Raw genomic sequence first — 25,453 nt, 5'->3', positions numbered from 1 at the left:
TAGCTTCTTTCTCCCATTTTCAGCATCTCTCTCTATATGCTTTTCATTCTGCCTATCTTGATATTTTCCCTCTCTTCTACTGAGGCACAAATATGGTGTATTTGCAATATGACCCATAATGTTGTGGATTCAAAACAAAACAAAACAAAACTGAGCTTGCTCTCTGATTTTCTCACTCAACAAAAAAGTGACTAGACTGAAGAAAATTACAATGAGTTGATGTGCTTATAATTTTGAACATTTTGTTTCTTCAGCTTGCTTTCAGCTTAAGTTTTAAAGGATCTATCATAATGTTTTATTGGTACAAAATAAACAAGTACCTGGATGTACACAGCAGCTTGTCCTTGAAGTGAAGGCATCCCTTGGTCCCTGGCTGTGATCACCAGTCTGTAGTTTGATCTCTCAGCATATGACAGAGCCCGAGTTGTTCTTAGCTCTCCACTGATAGTATCAATCTGGAAGTATCCTATACCCTCTTCTATGGGGAAAAAATGGATATTATTTATTACAGATGCCAAATGCATCTCTTCAGCTTGCCAAATGCCTCCACGATATGGAACTATGCACTGTAATGAGTAAAAAGGACCAGGACCAACAGGAAAAGAAATCAACTCATTTAGATCCCTCAGGCTCATCTGGATCTGTTGTTCTCCCTTCGTTAAGTCATAGCAATTATAACCTGCTTAGTGTGGAATTAAAAAGCTGCAGAGAGAAAAGCTATAGAGTACTAAAGCAACTGCTAACTTTTGTACCAAGTTACTCACACCAGTGGTCTGTGAATAAGGAGAAAAGCAGACACTCCAGGACTTCTATCTCCAACAAAAGCTGGCAGGCAGAGCCAGAAAGAGAATTAAGTCTCAGTGTTTGAACTGGTATGAAGGGACAAGTAAATTACTCTAGATTATTCTGGCTCAGCACCCTCACAGACTGGGAGACAGCAAGCAGACTGATCTACCCTAAGATGGTGTAACTACAGTGATGGAGCCCTGCACTTGTTCTGAACAGGAAATTAACTGGAGGAGAGCTAAAAGCTTGTGATGATTTGTTCCAAAGCAACATGTGAATATTAGAAACTACACTTTGATCTTTTGTTAAGGACTAGTCACATTGCTAATAAAATTAAAATTACTACTCATTAAAATTACTACTAGCAGGCATATCCTATTACATTTATTCTAGAGTTGTGGAGCAAAATTCTGCTACAGAATGGTAAGTATTATTTGTGATTTTCCAATTTTTAGCAAAACAGGCAAAAATCTGTTACTTGCTATACACTATTAGAAACTGAGAAAATCAAAATTGTCATAACTACTTCTCTCAAAGAACTATGCAAACAACTTTTTGCCACATTAAGTTTTAATAAGGTGTGCTAGTGGGTCAAATAAAGTCATGCAGCATAACAGCTGCTATTCTAATAAGCAATTGTGGTAAAAATAAATTCAACGCAGATGTAGTACACAGAACACCCATAAAGAGCTGTATTTCCACAGGCATCTAAGTGAGCATGAAGCTGTTTATGTTCTCCAAATCTGCACATGCAAATTAGTTAGCTGCACAAGTAAGTGTTCATTAGTGTGTCTAGTTACCTTAGTTGTGACTGTAAAATACTTGCACTTGAAGAATTTGAATAAAAATTGAGAAGGCTAGCTAGAAAACAGGGCTTTCACCATCAACACATAGGAGTTTTATGCAATATTGTTCTCGGTTATTTTTGAGTGACTATAGGTTTTTCATGTGCCCTAAGTCCCTTCTAGATTGACTCTTGCAGTCTGGAATATAACAAGGAAATTGCCAACAAAAGGAAACAATGTTTAAAGATAGAAGTATTGAATAAGACAGTCCTGCATTCTGCACTTTTTTCATAAGAGTATTAAAATATTAATGCTGCTTTATTACTGTTTTCATAAATAGCTTTTGGTTACTTTTCTGTCTTAGGTCTCAACAGCATGCACCACTACATTCACAGATACCCTATTTTGTTCTGCGTAATGTTTCACAACATAAAATCCCAGCTCAGTAAAACAGCAAAGGAGACATGAACACACAAGGTGAATTATTTGTATTTACTTTTAACATTCTACTAAGACTGACATTTAAAATAACAAATACTGAGAACTAACACAAAAAAAGAAATCAGCAGTGAATAAATGTGTATGACAACTATTCCCTTCAGTTTTCTACTAAAACAGAGTTATAGTTACCAAACTGAATCAAAAAAATTAGGAAATAAAAACACTGCAAGTGTGTAACTGCAATCTGAGCCAGAGGCTATAAACACTCAGCCTTACTTCAGTAGTGAGTAAGGAGAGGTATTAGGTCTTACAATAAAGATCAATACTTTTTATTTCAAATAACAGAAATTAGGTATTACAGTCAGTTGAAATAGGTGTCAGTGAACAGAGCTTTTGAAGCGTTGAAGCTTGGTTGGTAAGAGAAAGGAATGGTTAGACTCTACTTTTCTGAATAAAATAGAGCTGATAAGAAAAGAAATGATGTTATTCACTAGAGACCGCAATTGCACTAAATCCAAATATTGCCTAAAACAGTTTTGCACATATTTTGCTGGAGAAAAACATAACAAAAATGTTGGATAATTTTGGAAAGCAGTATTTGTATAAATCGTTAAAACAGAATACTTTCATTCTAGATTTTGTAGCTAAACCAGTTTCTTCAATTCTGAATATCAAAAGTCTGTCAAAGATAGATCTGATTTTTCTCTGTGGATTTAATAGATGGCGTCTACTAAGAGAGCAGACAGATCACTTTTAAATACTTTTGATTGAAGGGGCAAGTATATGCGAGCGGTAACTTGCGCACTTTCTAAATACACTCCAAATCCTCCTCATCATTCTTTTGGAAGTTCAAAGGGAGGAGTAATAAAAAAGGTGGTTGTATTTTTTACACTCAGAGCATGTCAGTTGCTGCTCTGAAAACTCATGCTCCCTGCATTTCCAGAAACATTTGCTCAGCTTTCATCTCCATGAGTCAGCTGATTAGGCAACTGCTGCTTATATCATACGCCTTCAAGAGCCCAAGCTTTGTGCATGAAAGCAAAAATGAAGAAAATAATAGAAAAGGAAAAGAAAGAAATTGAGAAGAGCAAATGAAGTATGGAACGGACAAAAAGGAAATCTCTCGATGACTAGATTCCAACGGACAAAATCCCTTCTTGTGCTTACATCACTGCCCTCATCCCCTAATAAACAGATACATTGTTTCACTCAGTTTTTCTGCCTCTTCCTTGTCCAGTCTATGCACCAGTCTTTTGTCTACCTGTTGTTCTCCAAAACCCAAGCACTTTCTCAACTCTGTGCCCTCAAACACAATGACACAAACTGCAATTTCAGATGAGAAGATGGCCTAAGAAACACCACACAGTGTGGCCATGAACCTCAGCAGAATCATTCAAGCCTTCCGGGGATCCATAACTCAGGCGAAATAGCTTAGAAATCTTTGTGTCTACAAAGTAACATTAGATTTTTCCCAAATATCAGTGGCCTCAGCTGGCAGATATTATTAGTTGAATATTTTTATCTAATTTCCTGAAGAACTGTATCTTATCTACATTTCAAGATACTTAGGGCCTTAGTCACCTCATTCTCCTTTCAGATGAAACACAATTGATGACGCTGAGAGAAGACCTGTTTCTTTTTATTAGAAAGAAGACAGTGCCATGGCTCTCAAAGAGCTTGAATACCACAAGGCTGCTACAGAAACATAGCCCTCTTCAAATCTAAGAAGCCTCCTTGAATTATGCTTGCAGATCACCCTATAGAGCAAGTGCTGGCTTTTTACTTGTCCACAGACAGGCATGCAACCAGGCCAATGCAGATGTCTTATCAGCATAAGCTATTCTTCTCATAGCATGCTGGTTATTGAGTTCTAAGGAATCCACAGAACCATTTCAAATGTAACAGTAAAAGCCTGTACTTTGCCAGTGCTAATCTGAACACACAAAGCAATAGTTTATGATGCACTATAAATACAGATTAAATTTTGTTATATATGTTGCAGTATAATCTACTGACAATTGTAAAAAAGGACAAGTAAATCACTTAGCCGTTGCCAGCAATATTAAGAGATAATACATATGGGGAGGGATTCACTCACACCTGATTTCACTTATTCCTTCAGTGACGATACAAAAGCAGAGGTATAACCATATGATCGTGAATCTCCATGTGCGAGAATGTTTAAAGGATGGTTTGTTTTGATTTTCTTGGGAGAGGGAGGAGAATTTAGAAGAAAACACTTCTACTTTGAAGGCTAAAATTTATCCTTTTGGGAAATCTCATGGTTCTTTCACAGATTTTTCCCTTATATAATTCATGGGCATTTATTAGTAGTAGTATTAGTAACCTGAATAATAATCTATTTTTTTAATATGGGAGTCTCATTAAGCTCTCAAGAACATTGAAAATTACCCAGTGACTGAGGTCCCTGTGGAATTTACAAGTTGAACAGCTGACACTGATACTCATCGCTCTTTATCTTGCAGCAGTCTCTTAACTGTTGAAAAGAGCACAGGTCTGCATGCACTTCTCCAATTAACCTGATGTCTGTGTTTAACAGATATGGCTGTAAATCAGATCATATTTCTTCTTTAAATTTTAGTACCGAACAATGTCCCAAGACTGGAAAATATTATTTTAAATATAAACCAGGCAAGAACTTTACCATAAAACAAAAGACCAGATGTTAAAGGCTGTGAGCCAACTAACAACAACAACAAAAATCAGTATCAGAGAAGCTAAGCTGTTTCTGGATTTGTTTATAAGGAAAATATTTGGTTCAGAGTTTGGAAGCATTCTTTTAGAGCTTTTGCTGTTATTTTTGCTTTTATCCTTTTGTCCTTTCTAGAGACAGCATTTGAAAGATCAGTCATATTTTGAGTCACTAGTCATTTTAACAATCTGAACTCTTAGTTACTCCCCTCTGTAGCTCTACAGAGGAGCCACTAAGAAAAACCAGTTGCTGTTTGAAGGAAGGGCATATAGATAGGCAGAGAGACAAAAAAAACACGAAGAAACCTTCCTACATTGGTTGGCCATCACTCTTCAAACACAGGGTTGAGCACCACCTGTTATATAGTTCCCTTCTTGTTAGGGGGTATAATTTCTTGCAAAAGGTTATCATTCATAAGGCAGGAGTCTACAGCTCTGTTCAACTCTTTCTGAAAGAGGTGGTCACTTGTATTCAAATTAAGGCAACAAAGGCATGGCAACAAAACAGCTCTACACACTTTTATTACCTACACACTTTTTAACAGCAAAATTTTCAGTAGAGTTATTAAATGTCTTTTTTTTTTTTTTTTTTTAATGATCTTTTGGTAGAAGAGAGAATGATCAGTTCTCTGACCCTCTGAATTTGGATCTTAAAGCTCCCCCATGACCCCATGAAAGTCAAAAGGATACATACAGTGTAACATTAATCCACAGAAATCTTTCAGTAATTTCAGCCTTGCAAAGGAAAGACTACAGCTTTCTGTCTCTTTAGAGTGAGAGCAAATGTCATAAATGTATCTTTAGGGCATTTAGTTTTGTTCTTTATTCTGAAGTGACAAATAATCATAAGGAGTTCAAACCAAATGAGCACACACCTGAGCTCTACCTACACAGAAAAGAACACCTGAGGAAAGTACTAGGCAAACTGAAATGTATTTTTGTTCTGCCTGACTTCAGTAAAACAGTATGTTTGATGTGCAAATTACCAGGTTAAAAATATCAGTCTTGAAAAATACTGATTACATAAATCCTGTAGCACAGAGCATGTATAGAAGCTGTTACAGCATCTACATGTAAACAACTTGCTGATAGATTTTTAGAAACAGTTTTGTTCTTGATGTCTCTAGCTGTTTTCAATAGGTAATGACTGAAAGGAATCAGAAGGAATTTTTCCTCATTGTTTAGAGATGGAGTTCTCTTGCGTAAAACTGTAGCAAGTGATAGGTGACAAAAGTAGAGAAACTGGGTCCTAAAGCCTACCCCAGGCATGAACTACTAGACACAGAAATTATGGAGAAAACTAAAAAAGAGAAGTGTTTTTAAGTTGCTGCCCCACGTGAGCTAACACAATACTAAACAAAGGATGAAACATGACCTAGAAACCACAAGTCTCCTTGTCTGCCCAGATTATCTGCTGATCCTTCTGATCCCTGTCTCAGACTGTCATGAACTGTTCTTTTAGCAGGAAAATTTTCAATTGGTCATGGGAACAGGGAGATTGTCTTTCCTTTAAGATGTTAAACAACTGACTGAAACACTAAACTGTACTGTACAAGACCATGGTCTTAATCTTGTGTGAATGCTGTTTGGACATCCTCTGGTTGGCCCTACAAGCAACTGAATCCTTGAGAAGAGGGGGCAGAGGGCGAAGGGGGGAAGATAGCTGCTCACGTCTCCTCAAACATTTAATAAGACATATATTAGTCTTGATTTCTACTTACACAGGCAGCTTTATTCTAACTGACATAAAACAGAAATAAAATCCTTTATGTCTTCTTGGCACCTCTAAAACTAATTATTTCAATGTATTTTTTTCTTATGAATAACATTTTAAATTCTTACCTGATTCTGCTGAATACAATACTACACCATTGTTCCCAGAATCAAAGTCTTTTGCAAAGATAGTGGTGATGAGTGTCCCTGATGGCTGCCCTTCCAAAACCTGTCATCAAGAAGTTTATATATAACTTGCAAATATAAAACAATATCAGTAAGCTTTAAAATAAATTCACTTCCCATAAAGCAAGACTTTAGTAGTAGCTCTGTTTTCCACTTCAGTAATGTTCACAGTAAGTAAAACCAAAGTATTTCAGAAAGTGGTCAAATTAATACATTTTTAACAATATCTCATTATGGCCTGCATATATTGCTAAATCAGAAATCATTCATACAGCATATTCAGAGGGCAGAAATGAGAAGAGTCTACTATATACATAAAACAGAATTATACGTTTCTTCTTTAAAATTAATAGTCAATGAGAAGTCTAATAATTTTACATATTTTTAAAGTCTCAAAATATACCTGAATCTAAATTTAAAAACATCTTTCTTCTTAATTTTTGTGTTATGTTGTTACTGTATTACTATTTTTTCAGTTACACAGAGTAAAATAGCAATATATATGCTTTAGAAGTAATATTCCTCAGTAAATAATTTATTTCACATCAAAAACCTGTAGGCTCATAATCAAATCTTAAAAACTATTCAGATAGGTCACACACATTCTAGGCAATGTGGTGGTCACATGGACTAAAATGTATTTCTTAATGTTATTATATGCTTCCTTTAATACCGTTCAAGTAGCGGTGAGATTACACGCATTCCATTAAACACAACTGTGATATGTAATGGCAATCCGATTTACAGTTTGAGCTTTAGCCGCAAGGTGGTGCTCAGAACAAGTCTTGAACGACGGCACAGCCAGTCCAAACCAGAAGGGTACTGAAATAGCTAGCACAAACCTTGACATTCAGTTCTTTCCCGGATGGAATCTGTGGGAAGATAGGCTTGTTATCATTGATGTCAGCGACTAAGATATACACAGTTGTTGTGGTGTTAAGTCGTGGTGACCCGTGATCAGTCACTAGTATAGTCAGCTGGTGGTGAGTTTGTTTTTCACGGTCTAACGCAACCCAGTTTATAATTTCACCTGATGGACAAAGAAAAAGGAGAAAATCAGAGATATTGCTATGCTTGCATTAATCTTACTGTACACAATTATATGTTTAATTTAATGTGAACTAATAATGCATGTCTTTTGATATACTCTACTTACACTAAAATCCCAGTTTGAACTCCATTCCCCGGAAATGTTTTGTGAATAAAAGTTTGCATTTGCACATTAGCATTCTATTACATTCTCTACTGCACTGGATGCCCCAGAGCAAAGGTATAAAACAGTATAAACCAACATGCTGATCTTCCAAAGAAATCCACCTGGCCTTTTCTTCACCATACTTCAGGATAGATAATATACGAGCACAGACTTTTAATTGCTCGCACATGGCTTTTATTATGCCCTTGGGTTAGGAAATTCTCAACATGACGTCTGTATGATAATCAGGAAGCCTTATGTCTACCACACATTTTGGTAAATCCAGTGTATAAATCTGATCCAATCTTCTCTCCATCTGCTTAACTGTACTCAATATACCTGAAGATTTGCAGTTGACCAGTCTTTCACATAGATGACCTTGTACCATTTTAAGATCTTCTTAGTCAATTCCTTATATTCTATTTGCCTTTAAACTTTTATAAAGGTACTCAACAAGAACATGCTTTGAAATTACAGTTTTATTTTGAGGTTCATAGAGAAATTCTAGAAAAGCCTCCTCTTCTCCAGCGAGGCCAGGACATCTGGGCAGTGGAGTTTTAAACAACAAATCTGTGCTGCTTAGACATTCTTTTGCTAAACTGGATTATTTACAATGCCTGTGTTTCTTACAGGATATCCCTCCAGTTGACTTCCCATGTAGTATTCTGTATAGTTATACTGTGTGGATAAAGTCTCTATTATTCAAGGCATTTGAGGTTCACTGTGGAGTACACTTTGTACAATGAAGAATTTGTCACAGTCAATTTCCTTTTGTGGTGCCATGAAAACATGCTTAGTTTCGATGCAACTTTTACAAGTTTTTACAAATGTGTTTTAAAACACTAACTTTCAAATATCATAGTTATCTTTAAAGTTGTTTATGGCTGATCCGTATCTTTCAATTCTACTTGATCACAGGCATTTAGAAGTTCTTCCTATGCTCTACTGAAACTATTGTTCAAAACTCCTTCTTTTTGTTTGCTACATTCAAATACTGAAACTTAAGAGCAAGTGACTAGAACAAAGTCATGAAAAATCAAATCCTAAGGGTTAGTTCATTCTTCATGAACATGCATTAGATTTATTTCATCCCCCAAATTACGAAGCTTTGCATTAGAATATTCATTTACCAACCCAAGACATTCACAGCAGCTCCTGAACTTTACACATTACTTCCATTCCCTTAGAGGGAAACTGCTTTCTAAAAGCAGTATTAGGCAGATTACAAATCATAAAACACTACCTGTGTTGGAATTTATCTTGAAATATTTTCCATCAGACAAGAGGAAATAGGAAAGTTGTCCATTTCTTCCTGAGTCTTCATCAACAGCTGTGACTGTGCCAACCACACCCCTGGGAACTGGATTTTCCTCCATTTTGAAGAAGTAGCTCTCACATATAAACATGGGGGAATTATCATTTTCATCCAGGACATTAACTATTACCGAAGTACTTGCATTTTGCCTGGAGCTTTTGTCATCTAAGGTGCTGACAAGGGCTCTAAAGCTTAGTATCTGTGCACGTTCATAGTTCAAGTGTTTCCGCAGATAAATCCAACCAGTATCAGAGCTGATTCCAAAAGCAACAGAATCTGTACTTGGCTCTAGGGAATATGTTAGCTTGGAGATGACTTGCTGTGGATCTAGTGAGTGGGCTTGAACTTGAAGGATTTGGGCACCTAGTGAGGAAGCTTCACTGATTTCCACTTGATAAACCAAGTTTTCAAAAGCCAAAGCAGGGCCCATTTTCCGTGCCTCAATGATCACTGACAGCTTCAACAAAGAACTCAGAGGAGGACTTCCATGGTCTTCAGCCGCAATGTGTAAAGTATACTCCTGCTCCTTATCTGCAAACACCGTCCTGGTGAGGTTCACCACTCCAAGGCTTGGATCAATGCTAAATGCACTTGATTGATTGCTTGCAATACTATATTTGATTTCCCCATTTAGGCCACTGTCTTTATCTTCTGCATGAGCAATGTAGACAGCTGTGCCAGGAGGTAGGGTATGTGAAATAATTACTTTACCAGATTTGGTAAGAAATACTGGAGGGTTGTCATTGATGTCTATCACAGATATGTTGACCTGGGTGCTGCTGCAGACAGAGGAGTTACCCAATTGCGACTGAACACTGAGCACCACAACAGATTGAGTTTCATGGTCGAGCTGCTTTTTGGTGCGGATGATACCGAACTGAGGGTCAATAGAGAATCTTCCATATGGATCACCAGAAGAAATTCTGTAAGAAACCACTTCTAAAGAATCTATAAATGGAAACAACAACAAAATGTTAAAAAGTACGAAAGTGATAATCTGAAGGCTTGTACAAACATCTGTGAAGAATGTGTGCCATTAAATTCAGCTGAATAGATGTAACCTACATAGATTTATCTTATCTTTCTTAGGCTTTTTGTGCTTCCTTGTTCCTAACCCAGGAGCCTTTCAATAAAATAAATACTGCACAAACTTGATCTGACTGTATACAATTTGCCCACTTATGCACTATTTGACTTTCATCACTGGTATGATAAATCTCTATGGAGAAAATACTATCATTGTCTCTTGCTTTCCTCTCATCTAAAATATAGAAAAAACACTCTTATAAATTACTTTTAAGGGAATAATTTCACTTCACACAGAGATTCACTATAACAAGGAATAAAACAGATAGCAGTTCTCTGAAAGAACTGCATTTTACTGAACCTACTATTCATGTGTGACAGTTGCTATAACCTATACATGTCAAATGCTGACTAAAATTCTTTTCCACAATTATACATAGTTCTGGCTTAACAAGGTAGATCCATGGAGAGGTTGGTATTAGACCCACGGTCCCAATGTTCTGCATAAGAGCCAAAAGTATATGGCTCTCAGGTCAGGGTCTTTTATGGCTACAAGGGGCCTGCCAGAATTAAACCCATTTCCTTCTCAAAGTGATGAAGAAACCAAATGGATTAAATAAGCTTTTAAAATGTCCCATAAACATCTGTTTGGATTTCACCACTTAATTTGGGAATGCATTTTTCTGCATTAGCACACCATCTAAATTCTCAAAAATTGCTGAATACTTCCCGTTTGCTCATCAGTATTGCCCTACAGTTCTTCGTGTCCAGTGCTTTAGAGTAAACCATGCTGTTATACGCATTCTTCTTTACACTTTTACTGTGCTCTGCCCTTCTTGCCACTCACAGTCACACAAACCTATCTGGCAAATAAGCAGGTGCTTGTATGCAAAACACATATTAGGAAACTACTTAAGGTATTCTTAACTATCTTGCAAAGCAAATTAGTAAATGGAAGTAACAAAATGAAGACACTCCCTGTTCTCCATGGGCCACCAAGACGGTTTCCAGTAATCTCCGTTTGGGAAGCTTGTTCTAAAGAGAATCCTGATATAGCAGCTATTACAGCAGTTGCTGTATATACTTATACCAAATACTATTTGATGTTCAACACACTGAAAAAACAATATTAAAGTTAAAAAAAAATAGATTATCTGCAGATGTTTCCAGTCTACAGTCACAATTAAAATATACTGTAACCTCCAACTATAAAACTTACTTAAAAGTTCTCGGGCCTTTACAGTTCCAACTAGGCTGCCTTCAGGTACGTCTTCGGGAACAGAAAAAGTGTACCGGGATCTCTCAAACATGGCCGGTGCCAAAGTGGTCTGAAGGATGTTTACAGTGACAGCTGCATTAACGGCAGAGGACAGGCCACCCCCATCTTGTGCAGAAACAGTCAGGAACAATGCAGAATGTTCCAGGTGGCTAAGAGTTGAGATCAAGTAAATAATTCCTGAAAGTATACAGAAATAGAAGAATAACGGAGGTACTAAGTTAATAACACTCTTCCAGATTTAGCAGGCTGTCAAATGGGCTTCAGCATGTACCTTTATAATAAAAGAAGGCCAGAGAGTGTGTAGACAAAAACCTAATGAAGAGTTTGAGATATGAATAAGTAAAATAAAAATGTGTCAGCAGAGCATACAGTGATTGCATGCATGTTTTACCTCTCCCTCCTTCATTGCATATGCAGCACTACTAATTCTTTTTTGAGAGCTAAATTTTCTTGAATTATGTGGTCTTTACCATGCACAAAGCCACTGATAAATGGCAAGCTGTGTGTCAAAACCCAGTGTCCCTTACTGTGATTTTAGAAACACATATTCAGCTACGGACATATCAAACTTTATTAAAATTTCCCTGAATTAGTGGAGTTGTTCTGAGTATTCGGCAATGTTATGAAGAACAGAATTCAACCAGTAATAATATTTAGAAATTTGGAGGTGATTTGGGGAAAAATAACTTTCTTATTACAACAGATTAATTTATCTTTGCAAATAGTAAAGGTAACTGCATTTCTAACAGGCTCCAGAGACATCCTTTTGAAATAATCACTCAAATAAAACATTCACACAAATAGAGTTGAAGCCCCAAAAAAGAAATCTTAAGAGCAGCAGGACTCATGGCAGGTATCTGGGAAGCATTCACTCTCTGTCTGATCACAACTTTTTGGTAAAATACCCTTTATTAGTAAATTCTGAGGTCTGTTTAATTTGCAAGCTGCTACCAATTATCATTTTTCTAAACTATATCAAATGAATTCTTTGAAAAGAAAATGCAATAATCTGTCCAGAAATACAGCACTTTGGATCTACCTTCCTCAAGGCAAATATATTTTCATCCTTTATCTCTGATGAGTGAGACTGTTTGTCTCCAAATATATTATTTTCTGATTGCTAAAATAAGTCTTTGGTAGCATCAGGTAGATCATACCTAATTTTCAAAAACTCTACATTACTACAGAAACTCTTTTCTGCATCAGCATCTAACCATCATTACCTAAGATGGCAGTACGAGTAGAAAGACTAAAATGATAGAGATACTATCCTGTCTTCTACTACGGTAAAAGCTTGTCTTAACCTCAAAAAGAGCTTTGTCTGAGTGAAGGCTTCAGTCTCAGCAATCAGAACTACATCCAAACCATAGCTCTCTACGGGATGTTCATCATGGTCCAAAACTGATACTTGCAATTGTTCCATGAGAGACTGTTATCCATTGTCCTTTTTGAGACAATTTAGGATTTATAAATGAAGACACAAACCCCACAAATAAATTAATTAACTCTCAGAGCACTATGAAATCTCAGCCTAGATGAAGTGAACAGAAATACGCAACAATTCAAGGGAGCACACTAAATCATAGAGCAATGTGGTTGATCACAGTATGTCTGTTACCTCATAAACTGGGCATCTAAATTATAACCTGAGGCACGCAGTCAGAGACCTGCTGCTTTCAGTCACATAACGGATTAAATAAGGAAATGTAATTACGTCTTAATGTTGTTTGACATAGCTGATTTAATATTAAAAATAAATTAAGTGTAAGCATCACTGTACTTCTAAATACATTTTGCCGCACTTGAGTAACTCATTTTCAGTATAGTTAATACAACTATGAAACTCAGGGAAAGACAGAAATCTCAATTCAGCTTTAAATAAGTGACTCTCCATCACATGTACTGTTCTTTGCACTGCCCTGACAAAACAGGTTAGCAGGCACTTAATCGAAAGATTTTCCAAAGATTTTTTGGGGACACTTAGAAGTTCTACTTCCTCCTCCACTGTGGGATAGTCTATACTAGAAATTCCTTATTCTGCTCCTTTCACAAATAATCAAATATTTAATATTAGTGACAAGTAATCATCACAAGAAAATAAGAAAATAAGTCTTTATGATACATAAGTTGTGCTGTGTTGAGAGGTCTTCTTATCTGCTCAGCAGTATGTTTTTCAGAGCTGTTTCTAAAAAGCAGCAGAACTCCAAAATACATTTCTGTGTTAAGTATAGTATGCCAACTGGTAAATACCTGTAGTCTATTCAAAACACAGTATTCAAATTTTTCTCTCTCTAATCTTTACCATGTCCTCTTCACTTTTCTCTTTCCATCTTCTCACTTCTTTTTATATTAAATCTTTCTGTATTATTTCCATCTATATGACCATTCATGAGAATAGAGTCTCCCTTCACGTAAACAGGCAATTGACTGAGTTATATTCAAAGTATCACTATAATGTTTCTCTCCTTCTTCTTCACTCTACATCCTTTTTTATCAGCTTTATCAGGAGTCAGAAAAGTGTTGTGTTGGTAGCGATGACATCTTTTTGTCAGATGCTTTCCAGCATCTTTTCTATTACTGAGCAGGAAGAAAATCACTTTCACCTGTTCTGAGATGAAGACAAAAATCCCTCAATATTCTAAGACCTTTTGGTGGTCATAGAATTTGCAATACATAAAAAGTTACTTGCAAAGGAAGATTTTCAATATGAAAATGAACATGAGAAATGATCAAAGGCAAGAACATCTTTCTTAGGAATGGATGAATTAGTAGTAGTACACTAAATGCCAGAATTGCAGTGAGCTTGTAAGTAGCAAGGCTGTAGTAAACTCATGTGATTCAACCACCAGGGACAATTTTCTAGGTATCAACAGACTTTTTTTTAAAAGCACCTATACTTTTTATAGAAGTTGATGAAGCCACAAAACTTCCAACAGTTCAGTAAAACCAAACTTCTAAGCTTTGAGATTTCTTCATAACTCTCTGCCTCTCAGGACAGGTTTAGTAGAGAAGATGCCTGGCACTCAGGCTGGATATTTAATGGTCCTATCTGTCGGAGAAAGTAAAAATTAGATTTACGTCAAACTGCCTTAGCAGAATTGGTGCATGATTCAACTACTATGTATCTTCTCAAAATTTAGGGTGAAGCCACAACTGTAATTTTTGATAAAACATTTTAAGCAGAACGGAAAATACATAAAATCCTTATAAATATTCAAATGTGCATGCAGTACACTTTCCAAATACACGGCCAGGACACTGTAATAACAAACTGTGTTGTGTCATGCTTAAAAGGCATTCAAATGATCTTCAGGATCAAGGAAGATTTTTTTCCCCCTAAAAAGAAAGCACACAAACCACAGTCATAACTCAAAGATATAGATGGATTCAGAATTCATTGTTGATCCAGCTTCTATGCGAATAACTGATGCTTTCCCAAGAATCAACCTTCTTTTGGCCTTTCTTTTGGTCTTCTGGTGACTGGGTTTTACAATTGGAATACTACTTGGTTGAGCAGTCTAGCCAGTGACACACTTTTGGCATTTTTCTGAGGTAATCTAAGCAACTTTAGCTCAAGGGAAAGGGGGTTTTCATCTTTTTTTTTCTTTTTCTTTTTTTTCTTTTCTTTTTTTTTTTTTTTTTTTTTTTGCCAGAGGTTAAACATATAAACATGGATTTTGAACATTGCCACTGTCAGATGAAGTTAAACCATCAGATTCTATTTTACTAACTTGATTACTTCACTAATTGGTATTTTCCTATCAAAAAGGTCAAAAATCTCTCTTTTGCATTTTGGATACTTCAAGAAGTATGTAAAGAGTGAGAAAATTTGTGTGGAAAAGCATCATGTTGACCACTTGGGTCAAACGTAGCTACCAGTGTGTCACAGAACATGCTGACCAGGTCTATCTGATCTGCTGCCCTATGGTGCGGGAGATTCTGTAGCACCACATTGCAAGGACAGAAATACAGGCTTAACCGAAAGACGCCTAAGGGAAGAACTATCTGTAAGTCACACATTCAGTGTGCAAAATTCAACAGGTATGGCCCTATTAACTAAAAGACTGAAGACCAGTCACTACTTTCCCTTCTTCTCTCTTCCGCAATTAAGAAAAATCAGCAGCTTATTATTGGTATTATTATAGTCATTTGCAGGCTGGAATTTGTGACTTCAGAGAACTTAAAAGATAATTAGGTTGTTATTGTACAGAACGTATTCCTCCATTATGAAAAACAGTTTCTAGAAAGGCTAACGATAGAAGGGGAACGATACAGTAGTTACCTCCTCTGCAGGAAACGTTTCACTGAGACCAAAGTTCTCAGCAGGGGACCACACAGAAAGAACTGTGGTTTGTCTTTGAGAAGTCACTGTATGAAAAAATGTCACCTTTCTTACAGCCTAACTCTCCCTCTATATGGAAAGTCTTCCTGCTGCCTTCATAACTTTTACTACCTTTTTAATGTACTGTTCATATTACTGCCTTGAGGATTTTATCTCTATTAACTCCTCAGTCTGCAGGAAAGGGTGCTGAAATCAACTCTGGCTCACAGGCAAACAATAATATGAGTAAATTCTAGATGAAGTGTTATCACCTAGCACCATTTACACCTTTGCAATTCCATTTTCTTGAATAGATTGCATAGATATAATTGATTGCAGATTCCAATCTGCATAAATAAAAGCCATACAACTCAGAATTTATATCATGATTTATATACACATGCTAGAGAGAATTTACAATGCAGGTATATGAAAATTCAGTGGCTCTATACATAAACCTCTGAATCTGAATTAGTAGAAAACACAAATAAAAATTAATTGCTGTTTAGTATGTAAGTACATGGTAGCAACTGCCACTACAGAGTCTAGTTTGAGAACAACTCTGTTCCATGGCAGGTTAGTTCAGTACAGCCACATTAGGATTTAACAATAGTTCACTGCAGAACAAACTATGTTTATTGGCCAGTGTAAACTGTTCACACTGTTTCAGAGATTCAATATACTGTAGTCATTTGCAGGCTGGAATTTGTGACTTCAGAGAACTTAAAAGATAATTAGGTTGTTATTGTACAGAACGTATTCCTCCATTATGAAAAACAGTTTCTAGAAAGGCTAACGATAGAAGGGGAATGATACAGTAGCTATCTCCTCTGCAGGAAACAGGCTAGTACTAAAAAGGGGCAAAATCATGACTTGGACCTGTTCCATTCTTCCTCACTCGCTGTATGAGCTAAGACACTAACTTCCAAGAAGTTCCTGTTTTCAACATTGTACACATCAGTAACTTGTGTAGTTTATACATTTGCACATTCTGGGCAAACGTTATGTGTAAAATGAAGCTAATTTTTGCCCATAATGTGCAAAAGTATAAATGAAAGACAGAATTCTGTAGTACCTGACAACCCATGGCAATGACATAAAATTTCTCACAGGTTTGATTTTGATGTTCTTATTTCTGTTGAGCTGCACTCTACTCCACAGGTGGTTGCCTCTCCTTCAGTGAGCTTGCTGCTAAGTAGTATTTCTTAAAAGTTAAAGGCAGAAGACCAGGGCCCTATATAATGATTCTTTTAAAAAGTATTTTCTGATCTTTTCCATGATGTTGTGTTCAGCCTTAACATTGTAACAGCACAGATCACCAAAGTAGGTTCACTCACTAACAACACATTGTGTATGGAAAAATAGTACTAATTATGCCAACAGAACGTCCATATATGCCTCTAGCTAACCACTTTGAAAATGTGTCTGTTTTTCTACAAGGTCTTCAAACAATCAAAGCAAAAATCCAGCACAATGTTTATACCCACTAGTAGGTAAATGCAATATTTCTCACTACTCAAGCACTGCAAAAACAAAGATATAAATCAGGACACCCAAACTTCAATAACAAAGTCTGGATTACTTAGAAATGTATACTTATTTACTTTAATAGCTTCTAAATTTTGCTTGTTGTTCATGGAATAAAGAAGTAACTTTAGAACACAGGAAGAGGAATAAAATCAACAACTATCTAGTAGAGTTCTCCAAGACCATGAAACTGAACGCCCTAACAACGTTCAACCATGGCAGTATTTCTTCAGCAAACATCCTAGGACAGGTCAGCTGACATGACCCAGCACAGCTCAGACAGTAGGCAGATGGCAAAAGGCATGTACGGTTCATCACCCCAATGAGCCGTCAAAGCCAGCAGCTGAACCTGCTGTTTAATGCTGTGTGTGTTAGTGCTGACCCACTGACGTGTTCTGAACATGTCCTGACCAACCTAGCACATGAACTTAACAGTGCAGAGACATGCGGTTTTATGTACGACAAAGTGTGTTAGAGAAATGTGCAGGATGAGCAACTGTTTTTGGTTTCAGTGAATAAGGGGATTATTTCAAGTTTGAAAGGATTAATTATTTTAATGCTCCCATAGTAAATACCTGATTCATCTCAACTCAACCTCCTATGGCTCCCTGTCATGCTAATCCACTGTCTCACATTTCAACCTACCATAACCCGCACAGGACAAGACTGGAGATCCTGCTTAGTACAATGCTAATGTTAGTGCAACAGGGACTCCTGTGTCTAGGACACCTAAACTAAACAGAGAAAAAACAAGCATTACTTTCACCTAATTTTCCCTATATTGTACCATTACATGTTTAAAGAATTCTTCTCTAGCAGTAAAACCCCCCCACTAATTTGTCAGTAAAGCAGTGTGTAACTAAAGAGGCACAATTTGCTGTTGCACGGAGATCTCCTTTCATTCTTTCTTGTTTTGTTTCCTTTAATCTAATACAACAGTAATGCAGAGTATGTTCATTCTCTTTGTATGGAAAAAGAAATCAGGCAACACTTTCACATGAGAACTGAGTTTAAAAAACAAACAAAAAAAAAAATCAAAGCATACAATAAGGAGGTGGGCAAAACTCTGGACGATGAACTGCTGTTTTTTCATAGACAAACGCAGAGACTTGCACAACAAACCTGCACAGCTGCAGCATTGCCACACCATCCTATCAGGTCACTTTCAGTTGCTGGAATTATTGAAGTTTTCCAAAAATATCTTTTTAATGAAGGACCTCTTCACAAAGGCTGCCAGTTTGCAGATCCAAAAATAGCTCATTGTACAACCTAATTAAAAAAAAGCCTACTGCCATGGTGATCAGAGATTATATTTGTTTGATGGTACTGTACAAAGACATGCATGCTTCCAGCAGAGACTGAAGTATAATGTAAGCCCTATAAGATACATTTGCTGTGTTTAGATTAAGAACATTACAAAGCATTCCAGATGCTCATCTTAATCCTCATAAATGATCTGCTACTTACATACACTGCTTATGTTAACTACACTACTATGCCACTTACATACACTGCCATATGTACACTGCATTAAGTCTAGCAGTGAAGGCATTTTACCAAGGCTATTTGTTCTTTGTGTGACCTGCTGCTTTCACAGCTTCTTCTTTTCTTTAAACTGAGAACATGAAGGTTAGTCCTCACTTTTCCACAGTAACCAACCACAAGGCTCTAAGACTGTTATGTTCCTGAAAAATAAACACAGAGCAGGCTGAAGATAGGGGAAATGAGGTGCAAATCCAATCCACCTATAGCTGCTGATCAGAAAGGCAATACTACTAGAACCTCATTCAGCTGAGAGAGGAAACAAGAACAAAAATTGTTAAATGCTAGCAATAACTGATCATTTCTTATTTTGTATTCTGTAGTTAAAAGATATATATAATCTGTATGGAAAAAAAAATCTGTTGATTGACTGAATTTTACTGCCCAAGTCTTGCATTTTTTCCTCTCCTCCAAAAGTGAAGATATTGGTGTCATCTTTCCCTCTTCTCCCACAACATCTGCCTCTTGTAGACAAAGAGCTGTGGCACTGGAATGCCATGGGAGTTTGCTCTTTGTCTAACTTGGTGATTCTTTTTTTTTTTTTTTTTGTCTGTTTCTGAGATCTGACATGGACTGAATTACAAGAAAGAGGGTGTAGGCTAGAGTATTCTTGAAAATACTTTGCCATGTATTGTGCGCGATCAATCCTGAGTACAGATGTCACTCCACTACTGCATTGTTCAATTTTTGGCACATAGCTTGTAGTAATTTTTCTCCTCATATAGAATTTAATTCCGCACAAAAGTGTAAAAAAAAAAAAAAAAGAAAAGAAAAAGAAAAAAAGACAAACACATTAGGAGTTGGAACCATCTATGTTTTCTTCTGTTCTGCTGCAGAGCTTTATTTCAGGGCCAAAATCTGCACTCTCATATTCACTAGAGCAAATTTTGTATGCTTCAAGGAGAACATATTGTGTCTGGTGTTCTCTCTGTTAGATTTCTCAATAGACAAGACCCCAGTGGTGCTAAATGTCCATTAAACATTCAGCTGAGCCACTGCTGATTCCTCTGTGACTTAACCTGAATAAAAGTCTTAAAAGGCAAAAACTATGTGGGTTAATCCAAAGTCTCACATATATTCCTCTGATCTGCAGCATTCTGAATATGCTATCAATCTCACATGAAGGTCAAAAAATAGTCATTGAAGTAAAAAACTGGCTTCAGAATGTTCCAAAATAAAATATGCCTAATTTAAAATGTTATTTGGGTTAACCTCTTCATATGTTTTCCAAATGTATTACATACTGTAAGAAAATGCAAAAAGTAGTTCAAAAACAAACTATTTTTTACTATAGTACTATATGAAAACACCATCAATTATCATAAAAGTGGCTTTGCTTTCTTCAGAAAGGATGCATCTCCATTTTATTTTGATGCAGATTAAAATACAGAGTTAAGCAAAACTTGAAATTTTTGTCCCAAAGGAAATGTTGATATTTCAATTTTTGCTTTCAACCTGTATTGTGATAAAAATCACACTAAAATTTTTCATGAAATGAAAATCTCCCAAGATATCATTGGCAAACGATGTTTCAATTTCCTTCAATAAAATAAAATTTGTCAATATTCTTAACTAGAATCGTTCTATTGTGGAATGCTGAACCAAACCAAAAATTTGATTTTTAGATCAGTTTGACATTAAATTGCATTTACACATGGTACAGAGAACAGTAGTGGAAGTAGCAAAGCACTAAGTGGAGCACTGCCACAAGCAGGAAAATATACACACCAGTGGAGGGATCGTTCTGCATCAGTTCTATTCTTAACCCTTCCTTTTGCATTCATTACCAGCAAATTTTAGAGAGACAGGATACAGGACTTAAATCTGCCTTCAGGCTGACTTAGTTAGAAATTCTCATGTTCTTAAATTTGCATCTCCTTCTGGTGTCACGTTCCTTTTTTCTTCTCTGAAAGACTACGCTCCTACACTGATCCACATCTCTTCTATGAGATTTCAGTCACTAGATGCACTAAATTATTTGGTTAAAAAGAAATAAGAATGCATCTTGAGAGAGTCTGACCATGTAGCCATAGTCACCAGAGGCCATGGACCCCAAAAGACCTCACTGCAGCGTAGGCAATCACAATGTGCCCAAGATTGATCAGAAAGTGATTATTATATTTTCATTTTTTTGAGAGGAAATTAATTTTAGCAAGTCAAAATCTTGGAAAATAATGCTAATTTTGAAGAAGCTGTACTTTACATTAAAAAATCTTTAATGCAAAACTACTGACCAGCTCTACTAACTCTGTTGATTTAAAACAGGTTCCTTGAACCAAGAGTATAAATGAGACAACAACTGTCTTTTATCCAGCTCTGAAGAAGGGTATCACTAAAATCAATGGAAAAAAAATGTTATGCTCTTGAATGAAAGAAAATGTTAATGCTTGTAGCACAATGAAAGCTTATAAATTAAACTGTTAATCCCAAATTCTTAAAAGTTAATCACTGCACAGGTTTTCTGCCACATTTCAGGTTGTATCTTATGACTTGTATTATTAATTACCTGCTTACCCACAATTATAAATAAACTGTCTTTCAGACAGTTTGCTAGCTAATAAAGGGAAAATAAACATAGCTCAGACAGTTTCTTAGTCAGAAGAGCTCTTCAACTTGCTCTGTTCTAGTCAATTCACCAGTGCTGTTCATAGATCACACATGGATCAAATAGCTAAAAAGGGAAACATAGTAAGGCCAAGATGTCGTTTACACTAACATGAGAAATATATGTTAATAAAAGAATCACAAAATAGCAGAGGAACTGGTTGACAGTTTCCCTATCCATGTACTTTTCTAGTTACAAACATTTATGGACAGTCTATCCTTAATCAAATGAAAAATAGCTTATTTCTATTATTTCTCTAAGGAAAATGCAATAAAAGTTATTTACAAGGGTGTAAATGCATATCACAAGCAATACAATACCTAAAAGCCAAAATAATAAATAAATATTGCAATTTAAGAGCTTTTTAAAATTCAGAAAACCTTTTTAATGGAGTATCTATCTGCCCCATGAACAATTCTTCCTGCCCACTCCCATTAAACTTATCTGTACATGATATCCACATGCTCTAGTCTCTGAAACAAGAGCTGGAGCCTCTTCAGGGAGCTTGGATGCAGCTCAGCCTCATAAACTCTGCATTTCCAAAGCACCATTAATATATTCTATACAGTCAGTTGTTGACCATCTTGTATGATCTCCAGGTCATGTATACTCTGTACTGTGACAACAGTTCACTGTGCAAAACTAAGTTCTGTTCAAACGGCCACATACTTGCTTTAACAGAGCAACAGCTAGAAGCAAACTGCGGTAGTGAAGAATTGGGGCTATAATATTTGTTTAATTAGATTATTCACTTCTCTTTTAAAAATAAATATAAAAGAGAAGTGATAAGAAAAAGTCAATCTTTAACATTCCAAAAATAGCCCTGAAGAAAACTACAATGAGATCAGTTTTCAAATACGCAACCTACAATCAATAAAATAGAAATTATAGATGGCATGAAGAGCAGCTTCATCTAGCATATGGTTTTAATGGATCATGGTTTTACTCTAATGTGACCAATCATTAACTAGTAATTAATTTACATCTCATAATATTGGAAATATTTCTCTGTCCATTTATACGTATAATCCTAAGGACTATGATAAATATAGTAAGTCAGAAAGACCAATGTACTGATTCTCATTCCTCATTTCTAAATACCTTCTCAATGAGAATAATTAACTCATTTGAAAAATAAAACCTACTAGGAAGGCAATTTCACAGAACACTCCAATGCCATCACTATGTCTCCTTTTAAATCTTTTAAATCTAAATAGCAAAAACAGCGAATGAAATAGGATTTGCCACACTATAAATTGGAAAAACTACACAACACATCAATCACAGATCGCATTTCCACAAGAAAAAGCAGCTTACCAAAGAGCAAAATATGATCTTGTTTGGCTTATAGGTTTTAGGCTCTACCCCCTGAAGAATTTTCTTTACTAGTCATATGCATCCATCTCCTTCTGTCTGAAAAATTTCTATTTCTAGTTGTATTTTTCCATCTCCTTCCATTCACAAAAAGCAGTCCACTTAACAACTGGATAAAGTTCCTCATACAGCCTTCAGAGACACAAATCTAAATCAGGACATACTGAGCAGGAACTTAAATCTCTGTGCCATCACAGTGAGCCACGTTTTTCCTTCTTCCTCTGAAAACTGAACAGCTTTCACAGTTATTTAACCCAGGAAGACTGCAGAACTTCTGTGTAGTAAATTGGTAATTTTAACGCTTGTTTTATTTAGAGATTGCCAAATAATCTAAAAATCATTTTGCTTGCCAGTAATTAGGCATCGGCATTGTTTCAGGCAGACACTGAAGAATACAAAAGGAAAAAAGGGTATTCTTCACAAAAAAAGTGCACCATATTAATATTAATAAGCTAAAATAAAACACAGTCTTACCTCATGAATTACCCATGAGATTTGATTAAATGCAATCAGATTCCAAGCACTATAATGTTGGGAACAGTATCTTCAACGTAAATGCTTTTCTCATCAAGAAAGGCAAGTAATAATGACCTCAAGCTACAGAATTTGGTCTGCCTTTGATAAAATACCATGATAGTTCCACAAGATACTGATAACTTTTATGATCTTCATGATTAAGGATGATATTTGTCCAAAATGAGAAAAAAAGGGGGGGAGGCAAAAGTCACAATCTGAGGAAGAACTCCTTTAAAAGAAAGAGCAATTGCAAAGCCAGTTCTTTTAGCATAATCACAGCAGCTCTCTCTGACAAACCTACTAGTGCAGTTTTAAAATGATTCTTAAATGCACGTGGAGATCCAGTTCCCTATATTGACCTATATATTTTTGGCATCAGTTATGCCCTAGAGGATCTGAGTTGACAGGCAGTTGAAGTCCATAGTTAGAGGAAATCATGAAATAGCCAAGACAAGCAGGCCAACTTCCTAAGAAGATTAGTTTCCTCCGTTCATCAGAATATTTTTGAGACTGTGTAAGAGGGTGAAAAGAGGCACCATTTTGAGAGAACAGAGCCTTACAACGTTTCATATGCCAAACAGCTAATACAAGCACACAGATACATCAGCCCAAAATATTCTTAAAGCATATGAAATAATCACCTGTGCCAAAGCTAATTTATCTGAAATAACAGATGATCAGGAAGCAGTATTGCTGAGTGGGACATATTCATAGCAGTATGCCAAGGCTAGCTTTCAAGTAAAATGTTAGCTACAGTTTAATTAAGCACATTCTGAAAGATACTTTGCACACTTATGGATACACTGCTCATCTTTAATCCATCTGACACTGATAATTATTTAATATTTTGATTTATTAGATAGAATGATTGATAACTATTTAAGATTAGGAAAAAAAACTATATTGAACTGCTTTGTGGCCATGGGAAAAGCAATGACTGTGAGATTCATCTATCTTACAAAAAAATTCATCCTGATTTGCTTTTACCAAAATTGTTTTCCTACCTTCATCATCACTCCTTCACTGAACCTCTTTGCAGAAACCAAAACTGGAAAGGATCATATCAGGAAGTAATGGCAGAAAAAAAACACTTAAGAAGCTAATCATCAAGTAAAACAAGGAGGCAGTTGGATGTTATAAAACTTTGACCAGAATGAGAGAATTAGCCTAGCACAATAAGGAGAAAGATTATTAGAAGGAAATAAACACATTTCTGTTAACTCTAAATCCTCCACCTCCCTCTAGAATCATTTTTTTCAGCAGAATCTAACTTTCAATTGTATGACGTGACCCCACGTAGAAAAACTATCTTCAAGGAAAAAATACATGCTGTCATTATACCTCTCTGAATCATGTACTCTTACAGTACCTGTAAAAGCATCCACAGTGAAAAGACCAGAAAATTTTCCTGGGACCAGTTCATACGTGACAACTCCGTATATTCCAGAGTCTCTATCTGTTGCAACAACATTGATTATTTCTGTTCCTGGCTGTGTGTGACTGCTGATGCTTGTCACATACATGGCTTGTTCAAAAATAGGTTGATTATCATTAATATCTTCTATCTCAATGCGAACAAAAGCTTGGGCGCTCAGTCCACCCTGTTGAATAATTCAGAAAAAAAATAAAAACATTGTCAATTTTTAAAATGTACACAATAGAATGACACAGCTATGGCTTGAGCCCATCATTAGAATAAAGAACATATTGCAACTGTACTGAGCAATGGAAATACTTATTGAAAGTAACTTACAGTATCTACAAAATCCCCAAATACTGAGTTCAGACAAAACACATCCTCAGAACAACAACAGACAATAGTGTTTTATTATTTCCTTATGAGAGCAGTGATTATGGAAAACGTTCCAGTAAGGCAGAAATAATTTTTTTCATCTATGAAAAATTTCACATTTAAAAGCATCACCATGATAATAGTAAATATAAGACCATTTCAAATTTTGATTAGAAAGGCTAACAGCAGACTAGTGCAGGATGGCCAGAAGTCTAGTAGTTAGATTGCCATCTGGAAGGCAATCATCAATTTACCACCTTGACAGGTTTAAACATGCAGCATATATGTACGTGTGTCTACATTTTCACACCTTCACTTTGGGTAGCTGGAGGCAGAAT

The 25,453-nt window shown here is 36.1% G+C and overlaps 1 protein-coding gene across 1 annotated transcript in view; it reads right to left on the bottom strand.

Annotated features, from left to right (window-relative positions):
- Positions 1-25,453, bottom strand: part of DCHS2 (dachsous cadherin-related 2) — a 104,742-nt gene that overhangs the window by 33,531 nt on the left and 45,758 nt on the right. The window contains exons 3-8 of the mRNA XM_062574939.1: positions 24,693-24,924; positions 11,379-11,615; positions 9,062-10,081; positions 7,466-7,653; positions 6,567-6,666; positions 321-478 (exon numbers count right to left, since the gene is read on the bottom strand). Of these exons, the coding sequence (XP_062430923.1) occupies positions 321-478; positions 6,567-6,666; positions 7,466-7,653; positions 9,062-10,081; positions 11,379-11,615; positions 24,693-24,924 (1,935 nt within the window). The remainder of the gene's footprint in view (positions 1-320; positions 479-6,566; positions 6,667-7,465; positions 7,654-9,061; positions 10,082-11,378; positions 11,616-24,692; positions 24,925-25,453) is intronic.

This window comes from Rhea pennata, chromosome 4 (assembly GCF_028389875.1).
Source record: "Rhea pennata isolate bPtePen1 chromosome 4, bPtePen1.pri, whole genome shotgun sequence".
Lineage (NCBI taxonomy): Eukaryota > Metazoa > Chordata > Aves > Rheiformes > Rheidae > Rhea > Rhea pennata.
This window is presented reverse-complemented; position numbering and strand designations above follow the sequence as displayed.